General features: G+C 36.3%; 1 protein-coding gene across 1 annotated transcript in view; it reads right to left on the bottom strand.

The window, feature by feature from the left end:
- Window positions 1-15,802, bottom strand: part of LOC135080945 (transcription factor Sox-5-like) — a 344,811-nt gene that overhangs the window by 58,785 nt on the left and 270,224 nt on the right. Inside the window, exon 4 of the mRNA XM_063975666.1 lies at window positions 12,850-12,994. Within this exon, the coding sequence (XP_063831736.1) occupies window positions 12,850-12,994 (145 nt within the window). The remainder of the gene's footprint in view (window positions 1-12,849; window positions 12,995-15,802) is intronic.

Below are 15,802 nucleotides of genomic sequence, written 5' to 3'. Positions count from 1 at the left end.
TCCCGAACAAGCCGGTTTCCGAAAAGGCTTTAGTACCATAGACCACATACATACGCTAAGGCAGATTATACAGAAGACCGAGGAGTATAATCAACCACTTTGCCTGGCGTTTGTGGATTATGAGAAAGCCTTCGATTCGGTCGAGACCTGGGCAGTGCTACAGTCTCTCCAAAGGTGCCAAATTGACTATCGATATATCGAAGTGTTGAGGGGTTTGTACAAAAACGCCACAATGTCGGTCCGCCTTCAGGATCGGGATTCGAAACCTATCCAGTTGCAGCGAGGGGTAAGACAGGGAGACGTCATATCTCCAAAACTGTTTACCACCGCCCTGGAAGATGTCTTCAAGCTTCTGGACTGGAACGGATTTGGCATAAATATCAACGGCGAGTACATCACCCACCTTCGATTCGCGGACGATATCGTAGTCATGGCTGAGACCTTGGAGGATCTAGGCACAATGCTCGATGGCCTCAGTAGAGCCTCTCAACAAGTGGGCCTCAGAATGAACATGGACAAGACAAAAATCATGTCTAATGTCCGTGTTGCACCCACTCCTCTGAAGGTTGGAGACTCTACACTCGAAGTTGTCGACAATTATGTATACCTGGGACAAACAGTCCAGTTAGGTAGGTCCAACTTCGAGAAAGAGGTCAATCGTCGAATCCAACTCGGATGGGCAGCGTTCGGGAAGCTTCGCCATATACTCATGTCCGAAATACCGCAGTGTCTCAAGACGAAAGTCTTCGAGCAGTGTGTGTTGCCAGTGTTGACATATGGATCCGAAACGTGGTCGCTTACTATGGGCCTCATAAGAAGGCTCAAGGTCACCCAAAGGGCGATGGAGCGGGCTATGCTCGGAGTTTCCCTGCGTGATCGAATCAGAAATGAGGAGATCCGTAGGAGAACCAAAGTAACCGACATAGCTCGCAGAATTGCTAAAATCAAGTGGCAGTGGGCGGGGCACATAGCTCGTAGAGACGATGGCCGTTGGGGCAGGAAAGTTCTCGAGTGGCGACCACGGGCTGGAAAACGTAGCGTGGGCAGGCCTCCTACTAGGTGGACCGACGATCTGGTAAGGGTCGCGGGAAGAGCCTGGATGCGGGCAGCGCAGGACCGTTCATTGTGGAAAACCTTGGGGGAGGCCTTTGTCCAGCAGTGGACGTCATTTGGCTGAAACGACGATTGATATTTACCTCAAAGATTAATGTATTTCATTTTATTAGTAGGAAATTGTCGTAGTTTTTTAATATCCGGTATCCGGCCGGATAGTGAGATACTATCCGGTATCCGGCCGGATAGTAAATTTAGGCCGGATATCCGGCCTACCGGATAGTTACCGGATATCCGTTTCATCTCTACTTTACATGCGTGTGATCTTTTTTAAAAGTAAAGCCGTAGCTGTTGAATTCTATTCAATCATAGAGGCCTAGAATGCGCGCCGCGATTTTATCGCGCCATTTTATCGATGTTGCGGGATAAGCCCATAAATTGACGTCTAAAATCATCGATAAGATTTTATCACAGCGGGCATCCTAGCCTGGCTGGACTGTAATTCATAAAAAATGTGACTGGGTTAAGAAAAAAGATCAAGCTGAATTTCAGGATCAAATAAGTAAGTGAATCCAAAATTGTAGATTATGATTGTTTGTTGGTGAAGTGACAAAAATAAAAAACTCACACCATAGGTTTTCCATTGCTCCTGAATAAGACCTTGTATAAGACACTGTAGACTTTTACATGAAGATAATGTTAAAAATAGGCTATCTGCATAAGTAGGTATCTAATTACAATAAATGCAGTAAGCTAAATACGTTGTTTATAATGACACTAACATGAATATTTTTTACCAATACCTAAGCATCAGTAATTGCAAATTGTAATTGAAATGGACATTGGACAAACAAAAACTATCATCTTTTTTAATCTACTACAAGACGTAATAAACGGTTTTTCTTTCAAAAAGCAACTCAAAAAAGAACAATTTGCAATATTCATACATTATCTGTTCGTCTAAGTTTAATCGTATGTTTTATATGACTTATTAGACTTATTAAAATGCTAAAGTACTTAATTTTATTCCGAAGGACATAATACTTACTAATTACACCTTTTAAACAAACTTTAATAAGAATTCCTTGAGTCAAGCAAATTATAATAAAACAATCTGATATGCTTTTTATATTTGAAAGCATTTGAAACTTGTTTTAATTAAATTATGAAAATTCTTACTCTCAAATAAGGGAAAATGGTATTAAGCTGATAGCGATAAAGTAACTCTGGTATGCAACTACATTCTAATAACTTGACTAAGCTAACATAAGTAATAAGAGTCAACTTAAAATAAAGTATTTTTGAATTCACTAATTAAGATGACAAATAAATGCAAATTATTAAAATACCTATTGAAAACTGGTCTCCACTCTAAAAAATATCTTTCGATAGTACCGTAGATACCGCAAATTTCGAGAGTAGAGACACGGTTTCTATTACACAGTAGGGTAAGGTTGCGATCAATGGACCGGCTCTTTCTTTGGACCGCTCTGATTTCTCGGAACCTAAGTACTTTAAAAATCAACCGTTTGCACGAAACGTTAGCTATTTGAGCTAGTACCAACCACCGCTCCCACCAGTGTCGCCGTGAGCTCCGTTGGGGAAGGGCGTTTGCTGCAGTGTTTTGCGCGCTCCCGATGTAATTTTCTCGTGACACAGTTTACCAGGTAAGTACAGTTTATTAAATGTTTTTAATGTTATATATTGTGAATCGCATGCCTAATTTAAATGTTCAAGTAGATTTGTAAACTGTTTTTTTGCAATATTTCACAGATTTTTATGTATTAACCTTTTTGTCTTTGTGCTATGAATTGCCATCAATGGACCAGTAAGTTTCTCTTTAATTGGACCGGTCCAATCATAGCAACTTTTAAAATAGAAATTTAAATGTTTTTATTTTTATTTTAGCATGGCAGAACGAGGGGAATACTATGCGTGGAACGAAGAAAGCATGACATTGGCACTACAAGCTTTAAGTAAACAAGAAGTTGGACTGAATGAGGCAAGTAGGATATATGGTGTACCAAAAGCGACGCTAAAAAGAAGGCTGGACGACAAAAATTTAAGAGCAAAAGATGCAAAACAAATAATTGGTTCGACAGGTGACCTTACTCCTGACTTAGAGAAAAAGTTATTGTCTGGTCGCCGAGCACGTAGAATTTTTTCGCGCTCGCACACTCACTGCTGCCGCCCGTCGCACAGTCGAGACAGCAATATAATTACGCGCGAGCAATAAGGATAGATAGCTTGGGGTCATTGGACAAAATTCTACGAGCTCGGCGACCAGACTTTAGTTGCAATTGATAACATTATAAACATTTCAAATTGGAGACTGATTAATGACACTGTTACATTTTATTTTATAAAGCGTTGACTAATTGTAGAATAATAAAATTGATTATTATATTATTGTCTTTTATTTGTTTGAATTCTCATGGTACCGTTGAATGGACCACTGCACAAAACTTCCTAAGTCCAATGATAGCAACTCACTGGTCCAATTAAAGAAACAGTGGTCCAAAGAAAGCAACCATGGCAAAACAGTTTTTTTCCATTTTCTCTGTTTATGGTTAATGCTAAAAATCACAAATGACACATGCAAGTTCTTATGTATAAGGCTTATTAAAATGTTGAATCATGTTGCTCCTATCTATCACAATTCCGCTGTTATGTCATTATAAAGTTAAGTGGTCCAATAGTGGCAACCTTACTTTATCGATCAATTGGATTTTGGAATCACTGCAATACCGGGTTGAAACAAACAGTAGATGAATCGTCTTTTAGCTCCTTGTCGGCATAGCAAAGTTCTAAAACGAATACCTAGTAGTAATGCAGTACAGCAGTGTATTTAACCTATTTAATTGATAGTGAAATTAATAACATTACGATTCGTATACAAAAACAGATACCTACCTCTCTTACAAACTAACAGTAGTCCAAATAGTATTTTATACGTAACTAAAATCCACTACTTTCTGAGTTGACACCACATTACAACCAGCTCACAGTGTTTAGCAACTAGAAGCTATTAAAATTCTAGTTAAGACCGCGGCTTTTAATTTGTGCTTAACATGTAGGTTTCCTACTAAGGGCCTCGACACACGAGAACAAGTGCATTGCGAGTTGCGACAAAATATGTAGGTATGTATGCAGACTGAAAGTATAACCAAGACTCTTATACGGATTTGATTTTGAATGGTGTTATACTCGTAAAATGTCGAAAACAATTACTTACACCGTCTTTGCAGATTTTCAGTCACATAATATCAATTATTATGCAGATTTTCAGTCACATAATATAATATTATTTAGATTGAGATTGAGGATGTGACTGAAAATCTGCATTTTCTAATAGGATTTCTAGGCGGATTGTCGTCTGAGTTATATGATTGAATGTTTCGTGAGTATTGTAGTTATACTTTATGAAAACAATTATTATGCCTTTTGCACTTAGGAGTTTTCTTAATAAGACTTTCTCATGTTGTTGTTGTTCTTTCAAGTTCTGATGAGACTACGAAAATGTAAATAATTTTAGTTACGAACATCATAGAGTCTACAATTGACAAATTTTAATAATCACGAAATAATTGTATTTATTCTATGACGATGTGCAAGCTTAATTATTCTGGATTAGGTATTATAGAACTTAATAAAATGAAAGCCACTGAAGTTGAAATAGCCCGTTGCGAGGTCAAGAAAGTCCAAAAATCGTCCGTGTGCTAACACCCTTAAACCCTGCAAGTGATGTATGGAGTTTCGTATTGGAACAAATAATGGAGGCTGCACGTCACGCTTGACTGATAGTGCTGTCACGGGCTAATCGAGAATAGCTCGATTGTGCGCAAGATTTATCGATTTGCGAACAGCATTTTGTATAATTCATGTTGACATGTTAACTACAAGTTTATGTAAAATTATTTTTGTTTTAACCGACTGCAAAAAGGAGGAACTTATCAATTTGACAGTATTTTTTTAAATTAGCTGTCTATTGTGAAGACGTTTAATTTTTCTGTGTTTTACCCGACTGCTCAAGAAGGAGGGTTACTCATTCTGTAAAGGTTTACTTCATTGTTATTTGTAATACTTTTAGCTGGTACAACTGAACTTTTCATTTGCATATCAGTTGTTACAATATATTAGTAACGCATTAACGTTGCATCGGGATATAGCGGCCGCTATCTAAGCGTTCGGATACACGAATAAGAGGTAGCGGGACATAAGAGTGAGTGAAATGCTCAAATTATTAATTTACAAGCGTTTTTGATTTGTATTTTTGTTATTTATATACCTACTACTAGCTTTCCGCCCGCGGCCTCGCCCGCGTGGAATTTTGTCTGTCACAGAAAAACTTTATCGCGCGCGTCCCTGTTTCAAAAACCGGGATAAAAACTATCCTATGTGTTTTCCCGGGACTCAAACTATCTCTATGCCAAATTTCATCAAAATCGGTTCAGTGGTTTAGGCGTGAAAACGAGACAGACAGACAGAGTTACTTTCGCATTTATAATATGTATTAGTATAGATAGTATCGATCCTTTTGCATAAATACTATTTTCTTGACATTTTATCGAAATATGTTATCCTTTTCATACACTATAATATCATAAGTAACGTATCTTTCAAACTCTCCTACCGTTAGACAACGGACTTTATCATACCCTAATTAACACCTCATTCTAATCATAGAGTCCACAGAAAAACTTTTTTGTCGAAGAATGTTTTCAACTTTTTTGTCAATGAGTATCATTGACGATTGTAAAGTTGAGTTACACCACCTAACTTTGACCGTAACTATAACGATAACCGATGCTTTTTGTATGGAGTTTGACAGATTTTTGACGTTTGTAACAATTAAAGTAAGATTGTATAACCCAGCCTTAAAAGACTTTTAGCGTTTTTCGTTAAGTCAAATTATAGACATACAGTAGAATCTCGATTATCCGGACTTCGATTATCCGGATATCCGATTATCCGGACTCATTCTTCACGATTTGTAATTACCGATTTGAGGTCTGGACCCATAAAAACGGAAGGCGCCGCCACCGTAACACGGTACGGACGTCGTTTAGTTCATTTTTAAAAGAAGTGGATTAATCCAATGGTCTAAAATTTAGATTTTTAGACTCTAAATGATGTTTTGAAAACCCTTTCTATTGTAAAAAGTTAATTATTGTTTGATTTTACTTTGAAATCGATTATCCGGATTTTCGATTATCCGGAACACCCCTGGTTTTAATTGATCCGGATAATCGGGATTCTACTGTACTTAAATATCTACTTTTTATGGTCAAGAAAGCGGTCGCCCCCGCTTCGCCAGTGTACATAGCCAGGTCCGATCCCTAACGGTAGGCAGCGGGTAATCTGCCCCAGCGCACGATTTCACCTTTGTCGCAGTAGCGACATGCATTAATGGTACATTAATCTATGACTAGCAATCAACCGCCGTATTTATATGAGCCACTTAACTTTTATATCTTTGTGTATTAACACTGTTTATGTCCCCTGCTTTTTAGGCTTTTTTATGTTTACGAATATGGGATTTGGTGTTGAAGAGGTTATTAGATTTTAAGGTGTCCAGTTTAATATTTACTAATATTACTATACGAAATAGAAACGATGATAAAACACTTTATTACAACTTCGTCTATTTTTAGATAAAATGGCCTTAATTGACTGACATCTTGTCATTAAATCATTTCTAATATCATATTGCACTAAATAAGCCTTAATACATAACGAATGCAATTTCCTTTATTAGCAACTTTGTTATATCGAATCAGTCGATTTGAAACTGTTGGTTTAACCGGTCGACTTATCTGCCGTAATAATATTCCGATTTATCATCGTCGATATCGATGTAATTGCGCCCAGCCCTAGCTCATAAATGGAAGAATGTGTTGCAAAATTTGACGCAGCCATGTCGGCGGACCGGCTTGAAAAGCTAACGGCATTTTAATTTTGCATCGGTCTCGTTTTCCATATGTAGGAGAGTTTTCTTGACATTCTTAGGCTGTGCACACGTCTATCGAAGTAAATGTAGGTGTGAAGTTGAAAACATAACTCTCGTTAGCGCAGTCGGGTAAAAAGGAAAAATATGATTGTGTTTTATTATCTCTGTTTGTTCAATTAAGCTTTAGAAGAACCCAAAATAAGAATCTAAATGTAGAGACGCTGTACGTTAGAGTAATACACATACAACAGTTTTCCATTTGATTAAGTAAGAGTTAGTTTAGCATACTGTGGTTTAACTCTAGTATATGTATAGCTTCTTTTAAAACATGTCTCACATCACAAAAATTACACCAACTACGTGCTTACGCCGAGAAATAAGTATCTACTTAATTAACTCTGATCAATTAAACCATAACGTAACCCAAAATACGAATCTAAATACATAATATAGAGTCGCTATTTGTAGAATCTAAATACACGGATAAAACCGTTTTCCGTTTGATAAATTGTAAGAGGTAACTCTAAAAGATAGTGCTATTTATAAATCTTAACAATTAAAACATGTCTCACGTCAATTACACCCACAGTTTGTAATTAGATCGAGTGTATTTTATATTAGTCCATGACGCATCGCACATGCGCAGAGAACAATCGACAATCGCAGCTCTGTCAGCGAATAGAAGAAAATCCCGCCACAAAGGCGGGCCTGTTTCCACCGAGCATTGTGCCAGAGCGAGACGGCACCACCTCCCCTCCCGCTCCGACAAAGACGCCGCGCAAAAGAGATAGGCGTCACAATAGACAATTGTTATCCCTACCACTAGAATTTGTACTGCCCTAGTCCCAACCAGCACGCCAGTTTCGCTCTAATTCCACAACAAATTAAGCTTAGATTCGCGTGCACGATGATACGGCTCAACGTAGCCAATAATTCGATTCGCCCGTTATCATTGGGAAAACAATGGTACAGTGTAGGTATAAAGTTAACGATGCGTGCAGAAAACTCTTTGGACGATTAAAATGGGCGTGATTTGGACGCGTCATATCAAACGGAACGATCATTCGTCATATTTCAAGTGTTAAGTGGCATCCTGTGTTAGGGAAATGCATTAACGTAATTTGGCGTAGTGCATTACTTTTTAAAATCCTTTTTCCTCTTTTGTCAACGTGCCAGTAACTTTTAAATCGTAAATCATCGTAAACGAACACATTCCACAGTTTAAATCGCGGTAACTTAATCGAGAAACAGAGGCGGCGCGGCGGGGTTGCCATGTGCAGTTTATATTTTTAATTTAAATCAAAAAGGTTGTCACCGTGACCGTCGGTCCTTTAGTTTTCTTTCACTAACTAATTGGTCTGACATAACTCACCCCTGGATGTCATAACAGCATATATTTTTAATTTAGGTCTTTTTTAAGCGACTCGTTGATACGACACGCACTTTTTGCGGTCGGGCGATTTAGTGGAAATGACAGACACCTTTTAAAGAACTGCTTTAGCGTGATGCGCTATAATGAAGAAACGTGTTTTCTGATGTTATTTAAGTTTATTGTGAAGGCAAACATACTCGTCTTTTATTTTTATTAGAAGAACCGTTTACTTCAATACGAATCTATTGTTTTTTCAAAAGTTCTGACATTACAAACTCGATTAATATGAACTCTAATTATTAACAATCAATATTACCTCTACCTGGCATAGGTTAATACTTTAAAACGCAATCTGTTAAAAACTGAACCTACTTATGTACCTTCCACTGGTTACGTTTTCATCAATGAAGTTTAAAGGAATTCTCTCAATGAATAATTGAAAATTCAATATTAAAAGATGTCTGTTATCTGTATGTTTTCAACATTTCAACAACAGTAAAGCTGGAAGTAACGTAATTAATTACCCGATGAGAAAAGTGCGCTTTCTTTAAAGGTATTTAAAAATGGATCGCATTAGAGAACGCATCTAACAAAGATGGCCACTGGATAATTTATTTGTTTTTAATTTTTAAAAACGGAACGAGGAAGCGAACCAATGAGACGCGTCCCCGGCTGATTGTCAATTAGCGACATCAAACGGGCTTTTTGCGAATTAAGCGCATGTTTTGTGTTCATTTTTTGTCCGTCCGCTGACGGGCGCGGGCGTTTGATGCGTTTTTCCGTTTGGACGTTTCATTTTCATATTTCCGCTGTCTGGGGGAGGGCTACAATGCTTTATACAGTTATCGGGCCGCGTTGCGAATGTTTAATCCGAATGAGTGCTTGTTCAGTTGATGGGGAGCGCTTACGAGCTATTATGGATTGGCTAATTAACTTCCAGTAATAACTAATTAAGAGGTACTCGTTTCAATGAGTACATATCAGCACGATCATCAAAATACATGAATAAATTTATCTATTATTATCTTTAGCGTCATGTTTTATTTTAATAAATAATTTGACGATAAGCATTCTTCTCTTCATGCCGCCAAGCCCGTCGAAGCGTAAATAATTAATGGTTATTTTAATTGTTTCTGAACCAATCACCATTTTTAGGTAAGACGGTAATCATGGTTGTATACTTTAGTGCCAAATTCATTTACTAATTAATCATTGCGCGTTACTGATTGTTACGCTTGCTTACTTGGTAAATTGACCATTACCGTGCGCTTAACCTGTACACAACCCAATAAATCTTCTTTGCACATTTTCATAATCATTTTGAATTTTAAATATGGAAGCTAGTGTGTTTTTGTTAACAAAACACGACGGGACTGGTGCATTTCAATAAGAGTTCGATTTCCGAACGCACTAAAACAAAACTGTCTGGCACACAAGAACAGAACAGGAAGCCGGTGAAAAAAGAAAAACAAACCGGCCAGTATCGAACGCGCCTATTCGCAATCCGGAACGGAGTCAACAAAGGGACGTTCTGTATTTGAAAAAAGCGCGCGAACGCGAGCGGCCGCCATTAGCTGCTCCCATTTGCAGAGCTGTATAGACCGGCCTCTTCAATCTGTACAGGCAACAATACAGGGCTGTCATTGCATTTCCATCTTCCAATCAACAAAAAGAAACAAAAAAGATACTATTGCATTCGAACTTTTTAATTAGTCTTTTTCAATCTGGAAAAAGCTGGAAAAATACATAATAAAACTCATAAAAAAGTTCCGATTTGTCTGTTGAACAATAATTTATTATTATTTCAATCCAATATCAGAGGTAACTATTTGTACGATGTTACACGCTCATTAGTGTAATGTATTCGGACAAAACTGACACGGTTTTTGTATTCATCTAAATGTAAATGTATGTTTTTTATGGAAATATAAACGAAAAAGAAAGACATTAATATACTATAAGTAGTGTCTGCACTCTGCATGTCCAGTACGTAATATTTATATTACTGACGAGGATTTTGTGAATGACATGAAATATACTCACTCAACTTTAAAGCACACAACGGCTTAACACGCAAAGTTAAATATAAACATTTGTCATTGTATTAGGTACGTTTCTATCAAACAAACCCGGATGTAACTACAAACCGAGGGTACTTAGAGCCAGCAAGAGGGGGGCAAGTATTGTGATGAGAGTTTTTATCGCCGATTCATTAGTACGAGTCTTTGTAGGCGCTAGCTCGATGGGAACATTGATTTGACGAGAGATCTTCTTTGCAATTTATTTGCTGTACTCTTTGAATACTTTGTTTTGCTATTTTAAAACTCTTTGAAAATCAAAATAAATCAACCTTAAAATGCTACAAAGATCAAAAATGTAACGTAATATACCTATACTACACCCTGTATTTATAATTACGTTATGTGAAGATATTGTCATATTTAGGCGAGAACATTGGATTAAAACAAAAGAGACAAATGAGAACCTCCTCTTTTTATAAGTCGGTTAATTACTTACTATTCATTTCACAATAGGTACTTATTGGTTATGTTCCTTCTTTCCTTTCATGTGTACATACTTACATACATTGTAAAACGTTATATTTTATAGGTACTTATGGTCTATTACATTTTATTAGACACGTCTAGTCTGAGAAAATCCTCACCCATTTTCAGAAAAACAAATTCGTCGCCGACATTTTATTGATACAACCTGAATTAATAATTAAGACCGCTACAATCAAGTAAACTTTTAAGTCCAAATGAGATTTGCGAACAAAAAGCTTTGTGAACTCAACCGGAGTCCATTCGGGTACAGTCGGCCCGGAACAAATCTAATTTACAGAAAGGGTAGACAAAAAGGTCGAGGCACAATAAAGAGGCTCGTTTTGGTGAGCTACCGCTTTGTGATCTTGTGTTTGGTAATGTTTTACAATAAACAAACGAGATTTTGTTAATCCGAAGTGAAAATCGCTTATCTTTAAAGCAATGATGACTTTTTCGGTCTAGTCTTAATACGTGTGTAAATAGGTAATTTGAAAGGTATAGGTCTCACAAAATGTTTCATAATCATTTCAGCCACAAGACGTCCACTGCTGAACATGCCTCCCCCAAAGATTGTAATATTGTCCAGTTAGTAGCGGCCTGCATCCAGCGCCTTCTGCTACTTTTATGAGGTTGGCAAAAACGTATGCCTCTTGTAAATTAGAGAGGAACAATTTGTAGTTTCCACTACACTTCCATCTAACAAATTGTAGTGGAATGATGATCACAAACTGAGTTACTTGATGGCGCGTACTGAATTGTATATGTTTCATGAACAAAACGCAATCCAACGATCTAAATCTGTCACAGATACTAAACAAAAACATGCAAAATGTGTATCATACATCTCAGGATACAGGGTCAGTCTGTCATCCAAATACAGCCGTACTCTGTTGAACTTTAGATTTACAGGCATCATTGTCAACGTCCGAGGTCGAATTGCTCAAACTGTCAACTCCATTTAAGTTTTAAACAATAAGGCTGAGTTGCACCTTGTAAGACCTTACTTTGACCGTAACTATAACCATAACCGGTGTTTTTTGTATGGAGTTTGACAGATTTTTGACGTTTGTCAAAGTTAAAGTAAGATGGTACAACCCAGCCTAAGTTGAGCGAATGGTAGAGGCCTAATAGGGAACAGGCCCTCGCTCCTTGGACTGGGGCGTGACCTCGCATACAGAGAGGGACAACAAAGGTGACAGTAATTAGTTGGAGTTTATGAATGTTTGATTTTGTTTCTAATTATTTGAATTTATATTTTTACAATTAACTACATTTAAATTTGTTTCTTAGATGAGAATAAATTCAGGACTGACTAACATTCTACATTGCATAACATACCCTATATTTTGTGCCCGGTAAGTAATTCGAGGCGACTAAATGACAAATATGCGAAGCTCAGGTCTTCCCCACATGTTTGACAAGCTTGAGGAGTGTATAAAGGATTTGGATTCGAAGTAAAGTAAAACGGAGAGAAAGGTGTTCCTGCAGTGGACTAAATTTCCTACTGAAGATGGAGTATTTTGACCTGGCTTACTGGGATCAAAATACGAATAAGTTATTTTTGTTAAATAAATATTTTTAATATTTTAAACTATTATGTTGCATTTCACAGATATAGATCTATATCTGTGTTGCATTTTTACTATAAAAATATGGGTTATTTTATTTACCGTTAAAATAGATATTGTTGCAATAAATCCCGTGAAGTGATAATTTTAAATATTTTAAAATTTTAACACATAAAATTAGATACCTACTGGAGCATATTGTGTAGTTACAATATACAAGAAAATAGATAGTCTGATGTGCTGTCTTTATACCTAGTAAAATAGCGAAGGATCCGGACTCGATTCCCACCTTAGATAATTGGATATTTCAAGTTATTAAAAATTCAATTCGTCTTATTTGACATAAGTATAAAAACTTACCTTAGCATGCTCCTGCTGCGCCAATAGCTGCTCTCTCACCATCTGAAGCTGAAGAATCATCTCGGACAGCTGCCTCTCTTTCTCCAGCACGCTCTCGCCAGCCAGCGCTTGCAGAGCCGCCGCGTCGAGTACGCCCCTCCGGTCGCTGGGTCAAGAGAAAATGGTTAAGTTATCGGGTTTTTAAACAACTTTGAATCTTTTAGAAGAGAAAGTTTTTTTCTTGACAAAAGGGCTGCGTTTAGTCATAAAGGGGGTGGAAAAAGGATGAATTTCATAAAATCAAACCGTGGTGAAATACTATAAAGGGATGAAGATCAGTTAATGGCATAAAATTAAATATAGAATAATGAAGTAATTTAAAGCATTTTCTCTCAACGGCTAGGGGTAGTGAAGCTAACGGTTGCTAGGTCAAAGGAAAATGGTCAGTTTAGTATAACTGTTCCTTTAATTGAGAAGATCTTTTAGAAGGGGCAAAACATAATAAGCAGTATTTTTATCTACCGTTATGATGATTTGAAGTGGAGATTTTATATGGATAATAAATGTGATGCAATATTCTTGGATATGTGTAATGCAATTTAGATATTATATTATTTTCATGAGAAATACGTTTGTAGAATTGGACTTATTGTATACGTATTTTCGTCATCATTTTTGTCTTCCGCAATGATTTTCGTTTGTAAAAAATAAGTAACAAACTTTGAACAACACATTTATGAATAAATTGGCGATTCCTTTTAATTAAAAAAAAACTTTTGTAGTATAGGATTTAAAATATGTTTCGAGTGATTAAAGTTTAAAGATAGTATCGTATACAAATTATTACTTTGAGAATAAAATTTGAAGTGTATATTATACTAATTAATAAAATACAAAAAAATATACAAAGTTCTATTGGTTAAAATTAATTTTAATTCAAAACCAACAAATTAATGAATCTCAAACGAATCACCTGTGAATACATTATGTCATAAAATATGGCATTAAGATGTTTGGAATTATTAATTAATGAATTTATATGTATTAAATAATTATCTATGGCACAATCGCGATGCTAACTATGTTTTGTAATAATTAATAGTCTATCTTTTGTGGTGCCAAGAGAAGCTAAGATATATTTAGCATTATTGGCAGAGAATATCTTGCATTATGTTTGTTCAAACACATGCATAATTTTCGCATAAAACAAGCGAGGTTGCGATTTGGGTCATAAAAATTAGGATTAAAAAACTATAACGCATAATCAAAGTTTAGTAAACTAATAAAAATAGATAAATAGTTTAATTTTAGGATCTTTTATCTGTTTGTGTGTGTGTGTTATTTAAGGATACAAATAACACTACTTGGATTTCAGTCTATTTACATGTAGTTTGATGGTATAAAATCTTGCTTAGGTACATTTAATTGCTATTAGTTATCATGACAGTGATATTATTATGTTGACCCCTGTATTGGATGCAGTCCCATAAAAAGGATAGGTCTTAGTTAAATGGATTATCTAACTGGGAACTGAGGATGAACCCTAAGGAAATATTTCATATAAAAATATAATGTGTACATACTTTATACATACATAATAATAAAGACTTATCTAACAATCACTGTATCTGCAATTCAAAGCGGATTATTTATCTCATTGTTTACCGATTCATACGCATTTTACGACAAATACAATACAATGTAACAGTTGACGCGTACACAACCGTTACAAGTATAATCAACATCAATAATAGATACACTTTTGCAGAGAATACAGTTTAGGACATACAGTTCAAAACTGTACACTTAAACATAGTGCTGACTGTACATTGTTCGTAAAAACTGACAAACAGATCGATGGCGGATAGCACAAAAACAAGCGCACTTGCATCAGAGGACATATCAACAAACGATTATGTAGCCCTAGCGAGTTACTTTGTCGCGCCACGGTACTATGTGAACTCAAACGGTTTAACGTAAGGTAGAGTTACATTCTATGCAGTTTAAGCACTAATATGAATCGCAAAGTTGATTCGGTTAAAACGTGTAACTAATTTATACGCTGTGCGTACACATGGTTTGTAACACTACAGTATTTAAACAGTATTTTATTAAGCTCTCCTTACACGAAAAGTCAAGAAAAATGGAATATGTTTTACATGAAAATTCTGTATCCAATATTATAACCTAGGAAGCGATTATGGTGCTGAATTACTATAAATATCTGTATAGGATGTGTTCGATAAGAAGTTGTTGTTTTTTTAAGCACTAGTATCTATAGGAAATCGTTATAACATAAAAATCAACCCCACTCTTTGCAACTAAGTATTCTTTCTGTCAACTGTCTTCTATTTAATTAGATTTATTAGAGCGCTATTATTTAGTAGTGTCTTAAACCTTTACGTACAGTGTATTAGCATCAAAAACTATAACACTATCGCTCTAATATCTCAAAACTAAACATCCTTGTTACATCCCGCACCAAAAGTACTGAGTACGGGCCTGCATTATTAATACGCCGGTCCGCGGCTTCCAAGATGTTATGACGTAACCCCACTCTTTGCAACTATTCTGTAAATTCTGTTTGTGAGCATGCCCGCTTTGATAAGAGCGAGTTCGGTTTGTAAATACTGGAGATGCTCTTTTAGTTTTTAGGTGCACTTGAATAAAATAGTGAATACCTAGTAGTACTTCACGCAGGCTAGGACTATTCAAAGTCTTGGTTATTATAATATTGGGTCAAAAAACTTCAAACAAAATGGATCTTTGTTTGTTAAGTGTTATTCGCGTTGCACTGACTGGAGGGAAGACGACCTTTAACTTCGTCGAGGAAAGACAAAAAAAGACTAAAGTCCGTGACATAATGGTACCTATCTACTAAAACTAGCTCGCTGACACTTAAAAATGACAACCTTAAAAACTCATAATCACGCGTAAGACTGTATTTTGCTAAAATGGCGCCCAAAGGTACAGT

Source organism: Ostrinia nubilalis, chromosome 19 (genome assembly GCF_963855985.1).
Source record: "Ostrinia nubilalis chromosome 19, ilOstNubi1.1, whole genome shotgun sequence".
NCBI classification, from domain to species: Eukaryota; Metazoa; Arthropoda; class Insecta; order Lepidoptera; family Crambidae; genus Ostrinia; species Ostrinia nubilalis.
This window is presented reverse-complemented; position numbering and strand designations above follow the sequence as displayed.